Consider the following 21,380-nt stretch of genomic DNA (forward strand, 5'->3'; position numbering starts at 1 on the left):
GCTTCATTCCACAGCCAGGTTTTCACTCGCTTCCTAAAGGTCAGGAGGGAGGGGGCAGATCTAATTTCATTCGGGAGGGAATTCCATAGCCAAGGGGCCACCACAGATTGAGCTTTCACTTTGACATCAGAAACTAGAAACTAGATGCCAATTGAGCTTTGTCATCAGAAACTAGATGCCTTTGGGGGTCCCTTCTAAGAGTCCCTTATTCTATTGTGGCGTTGGCCCTATTTTGCACAGCACCAGCCAGGCTGCTCAAAATAAGCAGAGGCTGAATGGCCATCTGTCGGGAGGGATTAGATGGTGACTTCGGAGGAATTAATAATTGTTGTTGTTCATTCGTTCAGTCGTCTCCGACTCCTCGTGACCCCATGGACCAGCCCACGCCAGAGCTCCCTGTCGGCCGTTACCACCCCCAGCTCCCTCAAGGTCAGTCCAGTCACTTCAAGGATGCCATCCATCCATCTTGCCCTTGGTCGGCCCCTCTTCCTTTTGCCTTCCACTTTCCCCAGCATAATTGTCTTCTCTAGCCAGGCTGCTCAAAATAAGCAGAGGCTGAATGGCCATCTGTCGGGAGGGATTAGATGGTGACTTCGGAGGAATTAATAATAACAATGATAAAAAGCAAACGATATCATGATACAACATGAATTCATAAGTCGTCTTTGAAGAAAATTCATGGGTAGAGAGTGAATCCTTGAGGAGAGTGAAGTCCAGAAATGTGGCAGAAACAGAAAAAAAAAACCACGCAAAGAAATCCATGGGAAGGCACACTGGAACAACCATGTTTTCAGGCTCCTCCTAAAGACTGCAAGAGTTGGGGCATGTCTGATGTCCTTGGAAAGTGAGTTCCAGAGTCGGGGGGGCCACCACCGAGAAGGCCCTCTCCCTCGGCCCCACCAATCGCACCTGCAAAGGAGGTGGGAGCGCGAGCAGGGCCTCTCCAGATGATCGAAGAGATCGTGTGGGTTCATACACAGAAATGCGGTTACGCAGGTAGGCGGGTCCCAAACCATTCAGGGCTTTGTAAGTAAGAACCTGCACCTTGAATTGGGACTGGAAAATGAACTCAGCTGCTATCAAGACCTCAAAATCGAACTGCAAAGGCTCTGGCATAAACCAGTACAAGTGGTCCCAGTGGTCATTGGCACACTGGGTGCTGTGCCAAAAGATCTCAGCCAGCATTTGGAAACAATAAACATCAACAAAATCATGATCTGTCAACTGCAAAAGGCCACCTGACTTGGATCTGCGCGCATCATTCGAAAATACATCGCACAATCCTAGACGCTTGGGAAGTGTTCGACTTGTGATTTTTTGATATGATATCCAGCATATAGATCTCATTTGCTGTGACATACTGTGCTTTTGTGTCAATAATAATAATAATAGGCAGTGAGAGGACCTAAATCCTTGGAGAGCTTCTGTTCAACCACTTCAACGCTCCCTGCTTGAGCGGTGATCTCACAATCGTCCCTTCGCAGGGGTCTTCTGGCAATGGCTGGTCATTTGTGTAAATGTTAAACCATGTTGTTGTTACTATTATTTCTTGTCTAAGAAACTTTAATGAAAAGTGTGTAGGGATGCTGTAAGTCGACTTGAAGACACATAATATATACATAGCATATATGTTTCCTTTTAACAAGATGGAGCTGTGTTTTCGTGCCTTTTGCAGCAGAATGGGGGAAAGAGGCGAGAAACCGCTTCAACAAAACGTCCCAGCCAATGACCTTAGAGTTCATTCATAATCAGGCTTCTCGGGTTCAGTGTTACGGCATTTCCCATCTCCTTATTGCAAATGAATTCTAAGATCATTCAGTGTGACATTTTGAAAAAAGCGGTTTCTCATGGAACCCTAGAGCTGGAAGGGACCTCCAAGGGTCATCTAGTCCAGTGTTTGTCATTCTGGAGTATGGGAGGGGGTTTCAGAGGGGTCACCAAAGACTATCAGAAAACACATGTTTCTGATGGTTTTAGGAACCTGTGCCGTCACACCCAGACACTATAAAGTTAAAATTAAGATGTGCTTCTCTCTTTGAACTTCAAGTGCCTTACTTAGAAACTTAGGATTCCCAGCAACTGAGGCCACTCCAGATTTGAACATCAAACAGAATATTTATTTCTCAAAGTCCTTGGCAGACTTGGCACAGCTTGTTGAAGTTACAAACACAAACAGTCAACTTGTGAAATCATGGAGCTGTTCTTTCCTTACTTTTTCCTTCAGCTGCTGAGTTAACTTCCCCCAATGGTAGAAAAATCCTGGGATCCTTTACCCTAGCCCTGAGCTGTTATTATAAGAAAGAGCAGGTCTTTCCCTATCTAAGCTCAAAGCTAGCTTGGGGATGAAGTAATAGAGCCTCTCCCAATGGCAGAGAAATCCTGGGATATTCTCTCCCCTAGTGCTGAGCTGCTATTTTTAGAAAGAATGGGTCTTGCCCTATCTAAGCTCAGCACCAGTTTCAAAGGCAAGAGGGTAAATACTCACAATGGCCTGTCCGAGCTGCCTAGCTTGACCACAAACACATCTGAGGCTTTTTCTAAACTGAAGAAGGCAGGAGAGCTTTTTTTTTCCAAAATGGAGATCTCATCCCCAGGAAAAAGGGCGGTCTCTAGACCAAAAGATACTTTTTAAAGCCAATAACAGCAAAAGGCTTTGCAGGCTGGCTTTAAGCCCCTGTTAAGGGGTTAACTTTCAGGGTGCTGCTGAGACTGTAGCAACCCTGGGGGAAATGCAAAAGGATGCCCTAAACCAGCGTTTCTCAACCTGGGGGTCGCCAGGGGGTGTCAGAGGGGTCGCCAAAGACCATCAGAAAACATAGTATGTTCTGTTGTTCATAGGGGTTCTGTGTGAGAAGTTTGGCCCAATTCTGTCATTGGTGGGATTCAGAATGCTCTTTGGTGAACTATAAATCTCAGTGACTGGAACTCCCAAATGACAAGGTCTATTTCCCCCAAATTCCACCAGTGTTCACATTTGGGCATATTGAGTATTCATGCCAAGGTTGATACAGATCCATCATTGTTTGAATCCACAGCGCTCTCTGGATGTAGGTGAACTACAACTTCAAAACTCAAGATCAATGCCCACCAAACCCTTCCAGTGTTTGGTGTTGGCCATGGGAGTTCTGTGTGCCAAGTTTGGTTCAATCCCATCGTTAGTGGAGTTCTGAGTGCTCTTTGATTGTATGTGAACTATAAATTCCAGCAACTACAACTCCCAAATGACAAAATCAACACCCCCCCCCCCCCCCGCAACGCCACCAATATTCACATTTTGTCTTATTGGGTATTTTTGCCAAATTTGAATACTAGTGGGTGTGGGAGGGATTGATTTTGTCATTTGGGAGTTGTAGTTGCTGGGATTTACAGTGACTGAAAATACACCCTGCATATCAGATATTTACATTACGATTCATAATAGTAGCAAAATTACAGTTATGAAAATAATTTTATGGTTGGGGGTCACCACAACATGAGTAATTGTATTAAGGGGTCGCGGTATTAGGAAGGTTGAGAAACACTGCCCTAAACGGTTCTGGCCCTGCTTACCTGTCCGAACGTTTCTCTCCTTACAAACCCTCTAGGAATTTAAGATCTTCTGGGGAGGCCCTGCTCTCGGCCCTGCCATCTTCACAGGTTCGATTGGCAGGGACGAGGGATAGGGCCTTCTCAGCGGTGGCCCCTTGGTTGTGGAATGCCCTCCCCAGGGACATTAGATCAGCCCCCACCCTTTTAACGTTTCTCAAAAAAGTTAAAACCTGGCTATATGAGCAGGCCTTCCCAAACGCAGTGTAGCTATTAAACTCTGATCTTGGAACAGTTGGACAACATTTATTTATTTATTTATTTCGTGCATTTCTACCCCGCCCTTCTCAACCCCCAAGGGGGGACTCAGGGCGGCTTACAAAAGGCACAATTCGATGCTAGCACAACAAGTTAAACATGAGCCAACAATGTGATGTGGCAGCAAAAAAGCCAATGGGATTTTGGCCTGCATCAATAGGAGCATAGTGTCTAGATCTAGGGAAGTCATGCTACCCCTCTATTCTGCTTTGGTTAGACCACATCTGGAATATTGTGTCCAATTCTGGGCACCACAATTCAAGAGAGATATTGACAAGCTGGAATGTGTCCAGAGGAGGGCGACTAAAATGGTCAAGGGTCTGGAGAACAAGCCCTATGAGGAGCGGCTTAAGGAGCTGGGCATGTTTAGCCTGAAGAAGAAAAGGCTGAGAGGAGATATGATAGCCATGTATAAATATGTGAGAGGAAGCCACAGGGAAGAGGGAGCAAGCCTGTTTTCTGCTTCCTTGGAGACTAGGATGCGGAACAATGGCTTCAAACTATAAGAGAGGAGGTTCCATCTGAACATGAGGAAGAACTTCCTGACTGTGAGAGCCGTTCAGCAGTGGAACTCTCTGCCCCGGAGTGTGGTGGAGGCTCCTTCTTTGGAAGCTTTTAAGCAGAGGCTGGATGGCCATTTGTCAGGGGTGATTTGAATGCAATATTCCTGCTTCTTGGCAGGGGGTTGGACTAGATGGCCCATGAGGTCTCTTCCAACTCTTTGATTCTATGATTCTATGATTCTACTTCATAATCAATAAAACCAATCTAATGCTCAACGTTAGCCAGCTCAGAGTCCGTAAATTCATTCCACATTGTCAAATCCTATCAATTCTGGTCGTCAATTGTCCTTTGTCCATCTGCCAGATTACCCAAAAGCCTGGTCCCATATCCATGTTTTTAATTTCCTTCTAAATGAGAGGAGGGATGTCGATGACCTAATTTCCCTGGGGAGTGAATTCCACAGGTGAGGGGCCACCACCGAGAAGGCCCTGCTCCTCGTCCCCACCAATCTCACTTGTGATAGAGGTGGGGCTGAGAGCAGGGCCTCCCCAGAATATCTTAAACTCCGAGGCGGGACGTAGAGGGAGATACGTTCGGACAGATACGCTGGGCCGGAACCGTATAGGGTTGGATAATGACTGGATAATGACTGGTAATGAAATGCGGAGGACTTATGGTTTTTATTGTGTTACTGATGTTAGTTGCAATGAATTTTTTACCTGTGTTAAATGTTTTTAATGTTTAAATTATGTTTGTACTGTTGTGGGCATCAAATTGTGCCATTTTGTAAATCGCCATGAGTCGCCCTCGTGCTGAGAATGGCAGTATAGAAGCATAGTAAATAAATAAATGCTATTTCATGCAACTAAGGGGCAATGCAAACCAATCTCCTGGAAGACGGAAGAGAACCCAGTTGGCAGAGAAGGCGGAAGATCTCTCCGCCTGTTCTTCTCTTCCTTTTTGGAAACAGACGGCGAATCCTCCCACTAAAAGGCCTCCTCTCTTCTGATTGGCTGGCCTCTCGGCCAAGGGAAGGGCTGAGACTCCAGGGAGGGGAGAGCAGGTGTGCTCGAGCATGGCAACGTGGTGTGCATGTGCGGGCAAGGGAGAGCGTGTGAGGCTGGAGGGAGGCTTGTGCCAGTGAGTCCCATAATAATAATAATAATAATAATCATCATCATCATCATCATCATCATCATCATCATCATCATAGAATCATAGAATCATAGAATCAAAGAGTTGGAAGAGACCTCATGGGCCATCCAGTCCAACCCCCTGCCAAGAAGCAGGAATATTGCATTCAAATCACAGATGGCCATCCAGCCTCTGTTTAAAAGTTTCCAAAGAAGGAGCCTCTACCACACTCCAGGGCAGAGAGTTCCACTGCTGAACGGCTCTCACAGTCAGGAAGTTCTTCCTCATGTTCAGGTGGAATCTCCTCTCTTGTAGTTTGAAGCCATTGTTCCGCGTCCTAGTCTCCAGGGAAGCAGAAAACAAGCTTGCTCCCTCCTCCCTGTGGTTTCCTCTCACATATTTATACATGACTATCATATCTCCTCTCAGCCTTCTCTTCTTCAGGCTAAACATGCCCAGCTCCTTAAGCCGCTCCTCATAGGGCTTGTTCTCCAGACCCTTGATCATTTTAGTCGCCCTCCTCTGGACACATTCCAGCTTGTCAATATCTCTCTTGAATTGTGGTGCCCAGAATTGGACACAATATTCCAGGTGTGGTCTAACCAAGGCAGAATAGAGGGGTAGCATTACTTCCCTGGACCTAGATCATAATAAACCTTTATTTGTACCCCGCTACCATCTCCCGAAGGACTCGGTGCGGCTTACATGAGGCCGAGCCCAAAATACAATAAACAACAACAACAATAATACAGCAAAATAAAACAAAAACAAGCAATAACATTAACAACAAACAGTGACGCAATTAAAAACAATGGCCGGGCCAAATGTAATAATTAAAATTAAAAGTGCTGGGCATGACAGGTGGGGTGTTTGGAGGAGGGTGGGTATGCAGATATCCTAAATCTCTGATAAAGTGCGTTGGGACATGATGCTAGGAGTTTCCTTATTCTGGAAAGGCACACTGGAACATCCATGTTTTCAAGCTCCTCCTAAAGATTGCTAGCGACGGGGCCTGCCTGATGTCCTTAGGGGAGAGTTCCAGAGATGAGGGGCCACCACAGAGAAAGCCCTATCCCTTGTCCCCACCAATCACGCTTGTGATGCCGGTGGGATCGTAAGTAAGGCCTCTCCAGATGAACGAAGGGATCGTCCGGCCCAGTGTATCTGTCCGAACGGATCTCCCTCTACGTCCCACCCCGGAGCCTAAGATCTTCTGGGGAGGTCCTACTCTCGACCCCGCCTCTATCACAGGTGAGATTGGCGGGGACGGGGAGCAGGGCCTTCTCGGTGGTGGCCCCCCGCCTATGGAATTCTCTCCCCGGGGAAATCAGATCTGCAACTACGCTCCTTTCTTTCAGGAAAAAACTAAAAACATGGATCTGGGACCAGGCATTTGGACAAGTGGGTAAATAAAGAAGAACTCCATTGATGGCTAGGAAATGACTAACGGATTGGTCATGTGGAACTCTGGAAACGAAACGCTGATTATAAGAATGACTTTTATATGATGTTTTTATATGATGTTTATACAATGTCTTAGGTACCAGTTGTTGATGTTTTATTGTGATAATCGTTTTAATTACATTTTGCATATCGTTCTTTTATATTTTGTATACTATGTATTATTATGTATAGGCATCGAATTCTGCCTTTTTTGTAAGCCGCCCTGAGTCACCCTCCGGGGGTTGAGAAGGACGGGGTAAAAGTACCAGTAATAATAATAATAATAATAATAATAATAATAATTGTGTGGGTTCGTACACTGAAATGCGGTCACGGAGGTAGGCGGGTCCCAAACCGTTTAGGGCTTTGTAGGTAAGCACCTGCACCTTGAATTGGGGCCGGAAAAGGCAGGGGGGTTCTGTGTGTGAAGTTTGGCCCAATCCTATCATTGGTGGGATTCAGAATGCTCTTTGACTGCAGGTGAACTATAAATCCCAGCACTGATCTAGTCCAACCCCCTTTGTTTCATAGCACCAAGTCCTGGCAGTTAAAGTGGTATCAAACTGCATTAATTCTACCAAGTGGACTCAAGAAAAAAATCAGGGTTTTATCATCAATTTGGGACCTCAATTCCCTGGCTTTGCAAAAGAGGATATTTTTTCTGATGATTTTCCGACAAAGGGCAGTCCAAACACACCTTGGGAGCAACGAAGTTCTATTGGAAAAAGGCACAAATTGCCAATTAAACCCCAGTTCTGGTTTTCTCTGTGGCTCCCAAGTGAGCACTTCCAGATTAGCTGCTTCTCCTTTCCTTCCTTTAATTTTTTTTCCTTATTAGTATTGAATTGCACTGATCCACACAGAGGTGTTAATTGCCCCGGAGGGATCTCCGCCGTCTCCTTTCTTCCCTTTCTCTGCCTTGTATCTTCTTTTTCCCTTGTAGGAAAAGAAAGATGTCTGACAAATAATTTTACACTCTGGGAGGAAGACCCCAGGCCTGTCTTTGTACTGCTGGCTGTGGGTTGAAGGTGCATCTTTATCTTCCCCTTTTCCACCTGTTCTTTCTTTTTCCTTCCCTTTCCCTTTGCATTTCCTTTCCCTTCCTTCCTTCCTCTTCCTTTTTCTATCTCCCCCTTCCTCCTCCTGCTTTCCTTTATAATAATGGATCTGGATCAAACTTGGCATGCATAACCAATATGCATAACCAATATGCCCAAATTTGAATACTGGTGGGTTTTGAGGGGAATTGGCCAGGACATTTTGGAGTTGCAGGTACTGGAATTTATAGTTCACCTGCAATCATAGAGTTGGAAGAGACCTCGTGAGCCATCCAGTCCAACCCCGTGCCAAGAAGCAAGAAAATGGGGGCTCTGTGTCCCAAGTTTGGTCCAATTCAATCATAAATGGAGTTCAGAGTCCTCATTGATTGCAGGTTCGAATCCAGGGAGAGGCAGATGAGCTCCCTCTATCAGCTCCAGCTCCTCATGCGGGGACATGAGAGAAGCCTCCCACAAGGATGATAAAACATCGAATCACCCAGGCGTCCCCTGGGCAACGTCCTTGCAGACGGCCAATTCTCTCACACCAGAAGCGACTTGCAGTTTCTCAAGTCACTCCTGACACGACAAAAAAATAAAACATAAAATAATAATTAATAATTAATAATAATTAATAAACAAGACCCATAGCGGGTCACAACATTTTAAAGCAATACAAATCGACCATACGTATTACAATCTATCTATGCACATAATAAACGTGAAAATATATACAGTAGAGTTTCACTTATCCAACCTTTGCTCATCCGGCGCTGTCTGCTTCCTGCCCAGATCAAAATATTGCGATGTTTTGGTGCTAAATTTGTAAATACAGGAATTGCTACATGACATTACTGTGTATTGAACTGCTTTTTCTGTCGATTTCTTGTAAAATATGATGTTTTGGTGCTTAATTTGTAAAATCATAACGTAATTTGAAGTTTAATAGGCTTTTTCTTAATCCCTCCTTATTATCCAACATTTTCGCTTATCCAATGCTATGCTGGCCCATTTATGTTGGATAAGCAAGACTCTACTATATGTGTGTATATGGCTGGGGTGTACACTTACACAGACAAGCTCTTGCCTCTACAAATAGCTCTAGCTCCCATTACTCAGGAGACACCAAAGGCCCTCCCTCAGGTTATATTGAGCACCATGAACATGTCCAAGAGCCCTGCCAATGTCCTTCACAAACACCATCCTGCCCACCACCCAAGTGAAGACTTTCATACGGGGACAATTCCATCCTAGATTGTATGTGTTTCCTCCACCACAGATATCTTAGTGTTTCTTACTCTCTCCATCGGTGTGAAATTTGCATGACCCCACCCACTGACTCTCCCTTAACCCTTTCCTATTTTTTTTTATATGGCACACAGCAAACAGAGGAATTGATCAGCAACTGAACATACTAGAGAGGTTTGGGGAGAATTCACCATGATTTATAGGAATTGTAGGTCCTGGGATGTATAGCTCACCTGCAATCTTAGAGCACTCTGAACTCCACCAACAATGGACCTGGAAGTAACTTGGCACACAGGAGCCCCGTGACCAACAAAACATACTGGAGGTCTTTGGAGGGATTTATAGGAGTTGTAATTCAACTATATTCAGAGTGCACTATGAACCCAAACAGTGATGGATCTGGATCAAACTTGGCATGCATAACCAATATGCCCAAATTTGAATACTGGTGGGTTTTGAGGGGAATTGGCCAGGACATTTTGGAGTTGCAGGTACTGGAATTTATAGTTCACCTGCAATCAGTGAGCACTCTGAACTTCATTTATGATTGAATTGGACCAAACTTGGGACACAGAGCCCCCATTTTCTTGCTTCTTGGCATGGGGTTGGACTGGATGGCCCATGAGGTCTCTTCCAACTCTATAATTCTATGATTCTATGACCAGCAAAAATACTAGAGGTCTTTGGTGAAATTCATCTTGATTTGGGGAGGTGGGGGGAGTTGTAGTTCACCTACATCCAGAGAGCACTGTGAACCCAAACACTGATAGATCTGGACCAAACTTGACACACATGATAAGCCAAAATTTGACTACTGGAGGGGTTTGGGGGGAACCGACCTTCCTTTCTGGGAGTTGTAGTTCATCCTCAACTTCCACCAATGTTGGACCTGGACCCAACTTGGCATAGAACCTCTATGACTAACTCAATCTACTGGAGGGTTTGAGGGGACTGACTCACCATAGTGGGAGTTGTAGTTTACCCTAAGACTTTTTCAAATAACCCGGACAATGGCGGGTACCCAAGCTGGTAAAAAAAAACCAACTTCCTTTCCTTCCCTCGCTCCCCTTTTCATCCCCTCTTTTTCCTTCCTTCTTTCCTTCTGAAGTTGATAGGAACTTTAGGAGGGTCGTCCCCAGGAGAAGGGACCCTGAGACCCCACCAAAGAGGGATCGCTACTTTGGCGAGCTAAGAGAAGCCTGATTTCAGCAACTTTTATTTCCTTAAAAATCCAAATAAACCTCACCAAAGTTGAAGAAGCAACACCAAGGTGTTTTTATTAGCGATTCAGCTGAAAAGGATGCAATGTAGCAATCATTCGCCTACAAAGCATGCCAGTACAGAGATCAGAGACATTTTTATAGGGTTTACAGGTTTAGAAGTTTCAAAATTCCCGCCCTCCGCCCGGCTTGCAGATAATTGGCTGATGCGATAACAGCTGGGAGGAGGCTTGGTCGCCCGCCCCCGCATCAGGGCCAATCACAGAGCTCCTCCTCTGCGCAGGAACCAATGGGAGAGCTCCTACCACCTCAGTGCTCTAGCGAATCAGGAGAAGGGAGGCGGGAAGAAGAAGAAACAATGGGCTGGTGAATGGATTAATGGATTACATGCCTTGGGGAATCCTGAGTCTGGGAATTCCATCCTGCAAAGGATGCCAATCTATTGTCTTTTAATGGATCTGTGATGAGCCAATGCCTTACATCAAGAAATAGTTTTCTAAGATCTACAGAGACACTTGCAGGAATACCTCAGCAAGCGAGAGTCCAAAAGTGGCAGTTTAAAACCCAATCATAGAATCATAGAATCATAGAATCAAAGAGTTGAAAGAGACCTCATGGGCCATCCAGTCCAACCCCCTGCCAAGAAGCAGGAATATTGCATTCAAATCACCCCTGACAGATGGCCATCCAGCCTGTTTAAAAGCTTCCAAAGAAGGAGCCTCCACCACACTCCGGGGCAGAGAGTTCCACTGCTGAACAGCTCTCACAGTCAGGAAGTTCTTCCTCATGTTCAGATGGAATCTCCTCTCTTGTAGTTTGAAGCCATTGTTCCGCGTCCTAGTCTCCAGGGAAGCAGAAAACAAGCTTGCTCCCTCCTCTCTGTGGCTTCCTCTCACATATTTATACATGGCTATCATGCCTCCTCTCAGCCTTCTCTTCTTCAGGCTAAACATGCCCAGCTCCTTAAGCCGCTCCTCATAGGGCTTGTTCTCCAGACCTTTTATCATTTTAGTCGCTCTCCTCTGGACACATTCCAGCTTGTCAATATCTCTCTTGAATTGTGGTGCCCAGAATTGGACACAATATTCCAGGTGTGGTCTAACCAGAGCAGAATAGAGGGGTAGCATTACTTCCCTAGATCTAGACACTATGCTCCTATTGATGCAGGCCAAAATCCCATTGGCTTTTTTTTGCCACCATATCACATTGTTGGCTCATGTTTAACTTGTTGTCCACGAGGACTCCAAGATCTTTTTCACACGTACTGCTCTCTAGCCAGGCATCGTCCCCCATTCTGTATCTTTGCATTTCGTTTTTCCTGCCAAAGTGGAGTATCTTGCAAAACCTCAATCCATGGCTGAAACCAAATGAGAAACTCCCTCCTGGGCACACAGAATACGGGGTGACTTGTAAGGTGCTGAACAGACTGCATTCTGGCACCACGAGATGCAGAGCCACCCTTAAGAAATGGGGCTACAAAGCAAAGTCCACAACATATGAATGTGGAGAAGAGCAAACCACAGACCACCTACTACAATGCAGTCTGAGCCCTGCCACATGCAAAATGGAGGACCTTCTCACAGCGACAGAAGAGGCACTCCAAGTGGCCATCCTCTGGCCAAAGGACATTTAGTATCATGCCAAGTTTTTAACTTTGTTTATGTTTTTGAATATATTATAACTGTATTCACAATTCGCTTCTGACATGATAAATAAAAAATCCAAATGCCGTCTTCAATTCAAGAGAGATATTGACAAGCTGGAATGTGTCCAGAGGAGGGCGACTAAAATGATCAAGGGTCTGGAGAACAAGCCCTATGAGGAGCGGCTTAGGGAACTGGGCATGTTTAGCCTGAAGAAGAGAAGGCTGAGAGGAGATATGATAGCCATGTATAAATATGTGAGAGGAAGCCACAGGGAGGAGGGAGCAAGCTTGTTTTCTGCTTCCTTGGAGACTAGGACGCAGAACAATGGCTTCAAACTACAAGAGAGGAGATTCCATCTGAACATGAGGAAGAACTTCCTGACTGTGAGAGCCGTTCAGCAGTGGAACTCTCTGCCCCGGAGTGTGGTGGAGGCTCCTTCTTTGGAAGCTTTTAAGCAGAGGCTGGATGGCCATTTGTCAGGGGTGATTTGAATGCAATATTCCTGCTTCTTGGCAGGGGGTTGGACTGGATGGCCCATGAGGTCTCTTCCAACTCTTTGATTCTATGATTCTATGATTCTATGATAATATTCGGATGGCGTCTTCTATGGTTATATTAGAATGCCGTCTGCTATGCTTATATTCAAATGCCGTCATCCATGGTTATAGTCGAAAGCAAGATTTTATGCAGTGGTGGATAATGCTTAGTAAGTTCTACTTAAATGATGGCAAGCGATGGGGGAGCCCTCTTCGTCTCCTCATTTCAGGACCCTCCATTGCGCACCTACCTTTCTGTGCCACTCAATTGCCAGGCGCCAAAGGGGAAAGAAAGGGGTAATTGCTTGGAGAAGAGGCCGCTTGCTTATTTCCATACACGTCTTCGGCTTCTCTAAACATGTTTCCCTCTCTGCGGGCGCTTGAGCGCATCTAATGCACCATCAGATCGAGAGAGACAGAGAGAGAAATGGGAGGACAGCCGCAATTAGGGCAGAAGGAGAACACTTCAGGAGAGAGATGGGAAGGAGAGGGTCCTCCAGGGAGGAAAGAGAGAGCCGACTCAGCCTTTCTTTCCAGCATCAGCAAAAGAAGATGATCGGAGGGCTAGTTGTGGTCCCAAAGGAAGGGAGGGTTTGATAGAAAGGCCTGAGCCCAGATTGACTAATGGCCTGGTTGCAGGAAAGCCACCTGAGGCCACAATGCCTCCTGCAGCCCTGTCTGGTCTCATCAAGCCAAAGAGTTGCTTTCGTTCGTCAGCCCGGTGGGGAGAGTTCCTCCTCCCCCTTCCATAGTTTTGACATTCAAAGGCTAAACATTTTGCTGGATGTTCTTAAATATTTACAGCAGAGACGCTGATAGTTTCCGAGGCAGGGGAACGCCGAGTCTTCTTGAAAGTTTATTCTGGGGCTGAAAGGATCTTTCTATCCCAACACCAGTGTTTCTCAACCTGGGGTTGGGACCGGGGGGAGGGGTCACGTGGGGGTGTCATAGAATCATAGAATCATAGAATCAAAGAGTTGGAAGAGACCTCGTGGGCCATCCAGTCCAACCCCCTGCCAAGAAGCAGGAATATTGCATTCAAATCACCCCTGACAGATGGCCATCCAGCCTCTGTTTAAAAGCTTCCAAAGAAGGAGCCTCCACCACACTCCGGGGCAGAGAGTTCCACTGCTGAACGGCTCTCACAGTCAGGAAGTTCTTCCTCATGTTCAGATGGAATCTCCTCTCTTCTAGTTTGAAGCCATTGTTCCGTGTCCTAGTCTCCAGGGAAGCAGAAAACAAGCTTGCTCCCTCCTCCCTGTGGCTTCCTTTCACATATTTATACATGGTTATCATATGAGAGCGTAGAGAGCGTTGCAGTAGTCTATAAGGGATGTAACCAGAGCGTGTACCACCATGGCCAAGTCAGACTTCCCAAGGTAAGGGCGCAGCTGGCACACAAGTTTTAATTGTGCAAAATCTCCCCTGACCACCGCTGAGACCTGGGGTTCCAGGCTCAGCGATGAGTCCAGGATCACTCCCAAGCTGCGAACCTGCGCCTTCAAGGGGAGTGTAACCCCGTTGAGCACAGGCTGTATCCCTATGCCCTGTTCGGCCTTTCGACTGACCAGGAGTACCTCTGTCTTGTCTGGATTTAGTTTCAATCTGTTAGCCCTCATCCAGTCCGTTACAGCGGCCAAGCACCGGTTCAGGACTTGAACTTGACGAACAGGACTTGAACAGGACTTGAGCCTCCTTAGTAGCAGGTGGGAAGGAGTAACAGAGTTGGACATCATCTGCGTCGAGATGACACTGCACCCCAAAACTCCGGATGATCCCTCCCAATGGCTTCATGTATATGTTGAACAACATAGGGGACAGTACTGAGCCCTGTGGTACCCCACAGTACAATGGCCGCGGGGTCGAGCAGGAGTCCCCTAATGACACCTTCTGGGAGCAACACTCGAGGAAGGACCGGAGCCACTGCAAAGCAGTACCCCCAAGGCCCATTCCCGTGAGGCGTCCCAGGAGGATACCATGGTCGACGGTATCAAAGGCCGAAGAGAGGTCCAGAAGAACCAGCAGGGACACACTCCCCCTGTCCAGTTCCCGGCGAAGATCATCGACTAAGGCGACCAAGGCTGTCTCAGTACTATGTCCCGGCCTAAAGCCAGACTGCGCCGGATCCATATAATCAGTGTCTACCAAGAAATCCTGGAGTTGCGAGGCCACCACACGTTCCAGGACTTTGCCCAAATAGGGGACATTGGAAACTGGCCGATAGTTGACAAATTGAGTGGGGTCCAGTGATGGTTTTTCCAATAAATAAATAAATAAACCATTATTCTAACCTTCGTCAATGTAAATGTGCTTACGTATCCTTCCAATAATAATAAAGAGAGAGCAAAATAATAAATGTAATAAAAATAATAATAACAGTAGTGTAAAATAATGGAAATGTAATAATAACAATAATAAATAGAGTAAAATAATAAAGAGTAAAATAATAAATGTAATAATAACAATAACAGAGAAAATAATATATGTAATAATAATAATAATAAATAGAGTAAAATAATAAATGTAATAATAATAATAAGTAGAGTAAAATAATAAATGTAATAATAATAAGTAGAGTAAAATAATAGTTATAATAAAATATTACTAATAACAGAGTAAAATAATAATAAACCTTGACTCAAATATAAGCCAAGGGGAGCTTTTTCAGCCTAAAAAAGGCCTGAAAATCTCGACTTATACTCGAGTACTTACAGTATGTCTTAAATTAGTGGTGATTCTATAGCTGTGTTTTAATTATTGTATTCTGTTTGGGTTTTTAAAAAGTCATGGTTGCTTTTAAGCTATGCAACATGCATTTTGGGAGAAAGACAGAATCTCTCTCTCTCTCTCTTTTCTCCCCTCCATCCATCTGTTGTTTTGTCTCTTTGTATTTTTATCTGTCTCTTTGTCTCTCTTGGAGAATGAAATTGGAAGCAGAAGCTATCCTAGATTAAAGCAACCTCTCTGTCTTCCCTTCTGTCTCTCTCTCTTTCTCTGTTTCTGTTTGTTTCTGTCTATTTGTTCATCTCCCTTTCTATCTATATGCAATGACTTTTTAAGACCCCTCTTTTGACAAATCCAAACTCTCCCCTTTCCGCAGCCCCCCGGAGAGAGCGAATACTCGGATCCATTTGACGCGCAACGGGAGGCCAAAGAAGATGGCGAGGAGGAGGTGGCTGCTGAGAATAATGGATACATGGAGCCGTACGAGGCCCAGAAAGTGGTGGCAGGTAAATGAGCGGATGATCCGGAAATAACACACTAGAGATACACAGGTGACAAAAGGAAATCCCTTTTCCCTCTCTGGCAACCGAAGCCGAACTAAAATGCATTCCAATTGCAACTTCAGCAAGGACAACATTGGCGACTGAAATCCTATTTGGTTCTTAAGGGATAGATTTATCAGCTGGAGATGGCAAAAGACCCGGCTTCGGATTTTGGCATCTCAGTTAGAAGCTTTTCTTGAAATCGCATTGGTGGCACTATCATCCAGAAGCCTGCTACTAGAACCATAGAATCCTAGAGTGGAAAGGAACCTCAATCCCAATAGATAGATAGATATGAGATAGATAGATAAATAGATACAATAGAATCCTAAAGTTGGAAGAGACCCCAAGGGCTCTCCGCTGCAACCCCCTAAGATACAGATAGAAAGATGGATGGATGGATGGAAGGATGGATGAATAGATAGAGAGAGATATAGATAAATACATTCATACATACATACAGATAAGGTGATAGCATCCCAATGTTGGAAGATATCCCAAGAGTTCTCTGCTTCAACCCCCTATGAGATAGATAGATAGAAAGATCGATGGATAGATAGATAGATGGATGGATGGATGGATGGATGGAGGGATGGATGGATGGAAGGAAAGATAGATAGATAGATAGATAGATAGATAGATAGACAGATAGATACAGATGGATAAGATGATAGAATCCCAATGTTGAAAGAAACCCCAAGGGCTCTCTGTTGCAACCCCCTAAGAGATAGATAGAAAGATCAATAGATAGATGGATGTATGAATAGATAGACAGACAGATAGATAGATAGATAGATAGATAGATAGATATGTACATACATATAGATGGATAAGATGATAGAATCCCAGTGTTGGAAGAGACATCAAGGGCTCTCTGTTGCAACCCCCTATGAAATAGATAGAAAGATCAGTAGATGGATGGATGGATGGATGAATAGATAGATAGATAGATAGATAGATATGTACATATATACAGATGGATAAGATGATAGAATCCCAATGTTAGAAGAGACATCAAGGGCTCTCTGTTGCAACCCCCTATGAAATAGATAGAAAGATCAGTAGATGGATGGATGGATGGATGAATAGATAGATAGATAGATAGATAGATAGATAGATAGAAATGTACATATATACAGATGGATAAGATGATAGAATCCCAATGTTGGAAGAGACATCAAGGGCTCTCTGTTGCAACCCCCTATGAAATAGATAGAAAGATCAGTAGATGGATGGATGGATCCGCCTCTCCCCGGATTCGAACCTGCAACCTGTCGGTCTTCAGTCTTGCCAGCACAGGGATTTAACCCACTGCGCCACCGGTAATGACCAGCAATTTAGCCCAGAAACAGATGTGCAGCCAGTGGAGTCGTCTGATCCCTGTACGGTGCTCTTTAGTAGCCTGGCTGCTGATCTCTGAACCAGTTGCAGCTTCCGAACTGTCTTCAAAGGCAGCCCCACCTAGAGAGCATTGCAGTAGTCCAAACGGGGTGTGACCAAGGCGTGGACTACCATGGCCAGATCTGGCATCTCAAAGGACGAGCACAGCAGGTGCACAAGTTTTAATTGTGCGAAGGTGCTCCTGGCCACCGCTGACACCTGGGGTACAGAGTCAGCAATGAGTCCAGGATCACCCCCAGACTGCGGACCTGTGTCTTCAAGGGGAGTGTGACCCCGTCCAACACAGCCTGTAATCCCATACCCTGGTCTGCCTTCTGACTCTTTTGTAGATCATCCAGTTGAAACCCTTTCTGCCTGGTAAGAAAACACAATCAAAGCACTCCCCACAGATGGTCAAGCCCCAGTGCTGGACTGTAACCATGACTCAACATTGCTGTTGTTCTATTTATACCCCGCTTTATCTCCCTAAAGGAGACTCAAAGTGGCTTAACATAAAAACATTAGCATACAATTTAAAATACAGTAGAGTCTCGCTTATCCAACCTTCGCTCATCCAACATTCTGTATTATCCAACTCAGTCTGCCTCCCGCCTGGATCCACAGCTGTTTCAATACACTGTGATGTTTTGGTGCTAAATTCATAAATATTGTAATTACTACATAACATTACTGTGCATTGAACTGCTTTTTCTGTCAATTTGTTGTAAAACATGATGTGTTGGTGTTTAATTTGTTAAATTATAACGTAATTTGACGCTTAATAGGCTGTTCCTTAATCCCTCCGTATTATCCAACATTTTAGTTGATCCAACATTCTGCCGGCCCATTTATGCTGGATAAGCGAGACTCTACTATGTACAAATATGAAAACATTGAAACAGAATTAAATATAAGCAGTATTTAAAAATCCAGTTAAAATCCATTAAAACGTATTCAAAGTTAAGAACGACAGCACCCCCTGACTTGATCGTAAACACCTTTGTAGCCACTACACTACATTTCCTCCATTATTGTTGGTTGTGTAACTTTCCCCAGCACAGAAGCTCAATCTCCTCTTGAATTGCCCCCCAGATTTTCAGCGCAAAAGCAACTGGGACGAGCGGCGGGTGAAGAAATCCCGGATTGGTTTGCAGCTGTATGACACTCCTTACGAAGAGAAGGAAGCGGAGGCCGACCCAGATGACTTGTCCCTGGAGAAGCCCCGCGAGAGCCGCTTGCCGCAGGACGACGAGCGGCCAGCGGACGAATACGACCAGCCGTGGGAGTGGAAGAAGAACCACATCTCTCGCGCTTTTGCAGGTATGTGTCTTCCCCGCAGGTCTCTTATCAGTGATGCTGTCCATGTCAGGATTGGGGTGGACCCATGCGGCTGTTGTCCTAGATTTTAAAGGAATGGAATTTTAAAGGAGCTCTCCAAGATGCTGAATCTATGTCATCCCTCCACGTTTGCGGTTTTGGTTATTTGCAGAATTCCTTAAAGATGGAATCTGTAGCTCTTCCAATGCGAGTCCATGTGCAAGTTGACTATAGAATCATGCTATAACATCAGCAACAACAACAACCCACTTCATCACATTGAAGCAGGGAAGTGTTTGGTAGAGTATGTTTATCATACCACTTCAACCCATTTCCTAAATTCCACTGAGTGCTACACTTAAAATGTGGGAAGCCACTGCGTTCATCAGATTAGGTTGCATTCAAGTGTAGGCTTGAATATTCTTTGGGTATTTTAAGTTTGGAGGCCAACATTGTTTTCAAATGTTTCAGAAGGTGGTGAGGAAGTGGATTTTTGGCAATTATCCGGATGTTTGGCCAATTCTGTAATGTGATGGCATTTGTTGCTCTCAGGTTTATAATGAAACATTTACCCAATTTGTGAGAGGGGAAATTGTGGGAGGAGCCAAAATAACCTGGTTAGGAAAAGTTCTGCCATTACCTTTGCTCACTAAGATTTTACTTTAAATGTCATTATTATTATTATTATTATTATTATTATTATTATTATGCCATGTCTCCATGTTGTACAGTCCTGGCAGTCATAGTTTTCCAAGGTCCATATCCTTATTTGGTTCATTTACAGTATGGAATGAATGCCCTTGCATTCCACTTTAAATGCCATGGCTCCATGCAATGGGTTCCTCCTGGGAGTTATAGTTTCCTAAGGTCCATACCCTTTTCTGGGTGCATCTACATTGTGGAATGAATGCAGTTTGATCTTACTTTAAATGCCATGTATCCACCCTTCTCTGGGTGCATCTGCAGTGTGAAATGAAGGCAGCTGGACCTTACTTTAAATACCATCGCTCCATACTATGGTCCTGGGAGTTATAGTTTTCCAAGGTCCACACCCTTCTCTGTGGGACAGGAGAGAAAGAGGGGGGAGCATTGACTTTTTCCTCCCTCCCTCCCTGCTTTCTTGCTTCTGGAATTGAAGACATATAACAGCTGACATTTCAAAGAGAGGAGGGGAAGAATGGTGCATGGTGCCTAGCGATTACAGTGTGATGGCAAATGAACGGAAAGAATGCTGAGTACAACTGAGTAACATGGATAGAGTTAACAATGTGATGAAGGTAGGGAAATCATCCATTTCATTTTGAAACTGAATATGACTGAGCTCTGCTCTACCAAACACTTTCCTTCTTCAATATGATGAAGTCCTTAGAGCTCAGTCATACTCTGTTTTGAAATCAAATGGATGGTGTTCCTACCTTCATCACACTGTTAAATCTATCCGTGTTACTCAGTTGTACTCAGTAGGCTTCAGCTGATTTGCCTCCACACAGTAGGGATTTGGCCCCACCCACCCACTGTCCCTTCCTCATGTTCTTTGTTGGAAAAAACCCTCCTCTCTTTGAAATCTTATGGTGGGCATTGCATGCAATGAGGTTAGGGAGATGTAGGTTTCCCCCCACTTCTTTCCAGCTTTAGAGTTTAAAAGAGTTTAGGGTATGAAGGGTCGAGTGCATAAAATAGTAAGAATATGCTGCCTTGGAATGTGTTGGAAACACTTTCTTGGGGTAAACACTTTTATTATATACTAGCTTGGGGATCTGGCAATGCCCAGGTTATTTGAAAAGGGCATATTTTATTTTTTGGATGTTTAGTGATAACATTTTGGTAATTTGTTAACACGATTTATTAGAAAAAAATCGGTCTGTCCTTTTGTTATTTATGAATGCTCCCATTAGGAAATGCATAAGGATGTGGATGAACTACAATTTCCATATCTCAAGGTCAATCATCACTAAATCCCGCCTGTTGGGTTTGTGCTTAAAGTTTAGTCCAGATCCAACATCAGCTGGGTTCAGTGCTCTCTGTATGTGGGTGAACTACAACTCCCTAAAATCAAAGTAAATTTCCCCCCAAACCCTTTCAGTATGTTCAGTTGGTCATGGGGGTTCTCTGTGTCTAGCTTGGACCTGATCTATTGTCGGTGGGGGTCCCAGGATCTCTGGATGCAGGTGAACTACAACTCCCTGAAATCAGTGTCAACTCCCCACAAACCCCTGCAGTATGTTCAGTTGGTCATGGGGTTCTCTGTGCCTAGCTTGGTCCTGATCTATTGTCGGTGGGGGTCCCAGGATCTCTGGATGCAGGTGAACTACAACTCCCTAAAATCAATGTCAACTCCCCACAAACCCCTGCAGTATGTTCAGTTGGTCATGGGGGTTCTCTGTGTCTAGTTTGGTCCCGGTCTACTGTCAGTGGGGATCCCAGTATCTCTGGATGCAGTTGAACTACAACTCCCCAAAATCAAGGTCAATTCCCCCAAAACCCCTGCAGTATGTTCAATTGGTCATGGGGCTTCTCTGTGCCATTTTTAGTCCAGGTTGGTCATTTGTAGGGGTCCTGTTGAAGACAGATTCAAAACAAGTGAAAGTACTGCAAATCCCATCATCTATGGTCCATTTGTGGTCAAGAAGATAGAATGGGGTTGGACTGGGGGAGACCTGTTAAAGGATCACCCGGAGGCCACCCCTCCCCTCCCTTTTCCTCAAAGGAGCATTTCCACAAATTGGGTAAACGTATCATTTTAAACCTGAGAACAATGAATGCCATCACATTACAGAATTGGATATTTTGCCCATCTACATATGGA

The 21,380-nt window shown here is 44.8% G+C and overlaps 1 protein-coding gene across 5 annotated transcripts in view; it reads left to right on the forward strand.

Annotated features, from left to right (window-relative positions):
• Positions 1-21,380, forward strand: part of SHD (Src homology 2 domain containing transforming protein D) — a 65,441-nt gene that overhangs the window by 22,301 nt on the left and 21,760 nt on the right. For all 5 annotated transcript variants that reach the window (XM_060784952.2, XM_060784951.2, XM_060784953.2 and 2 more), the window contains 2 exons: positions 15,712-15,841; positions 18,350-18,577. In XM_060784952.2, coding sequence (XP_060640935.2) covers positions 15,712-15,841; positions 18,350-18,577 — 358 coding nt within the window. The remainder of the gene's footprint in view (positions 1-15,711; positions 15,842-18,349; positions 18,578-21,380) is intronic.

This window comes from Anolis sagrei, chromosome X (assembly GCF_037176765.1).
Source record: "Anolis sagrei isolate rAnoSag1 chromosome X, rAnoSag1.mat, whole genome shotgun sequence".
NCBI classification, from domain to species: Eukaryota; Metazoa; Chordata; class Lepidosauria; order Squamata; family Dactyloidae; genus Anolis; species Anolis sagrei.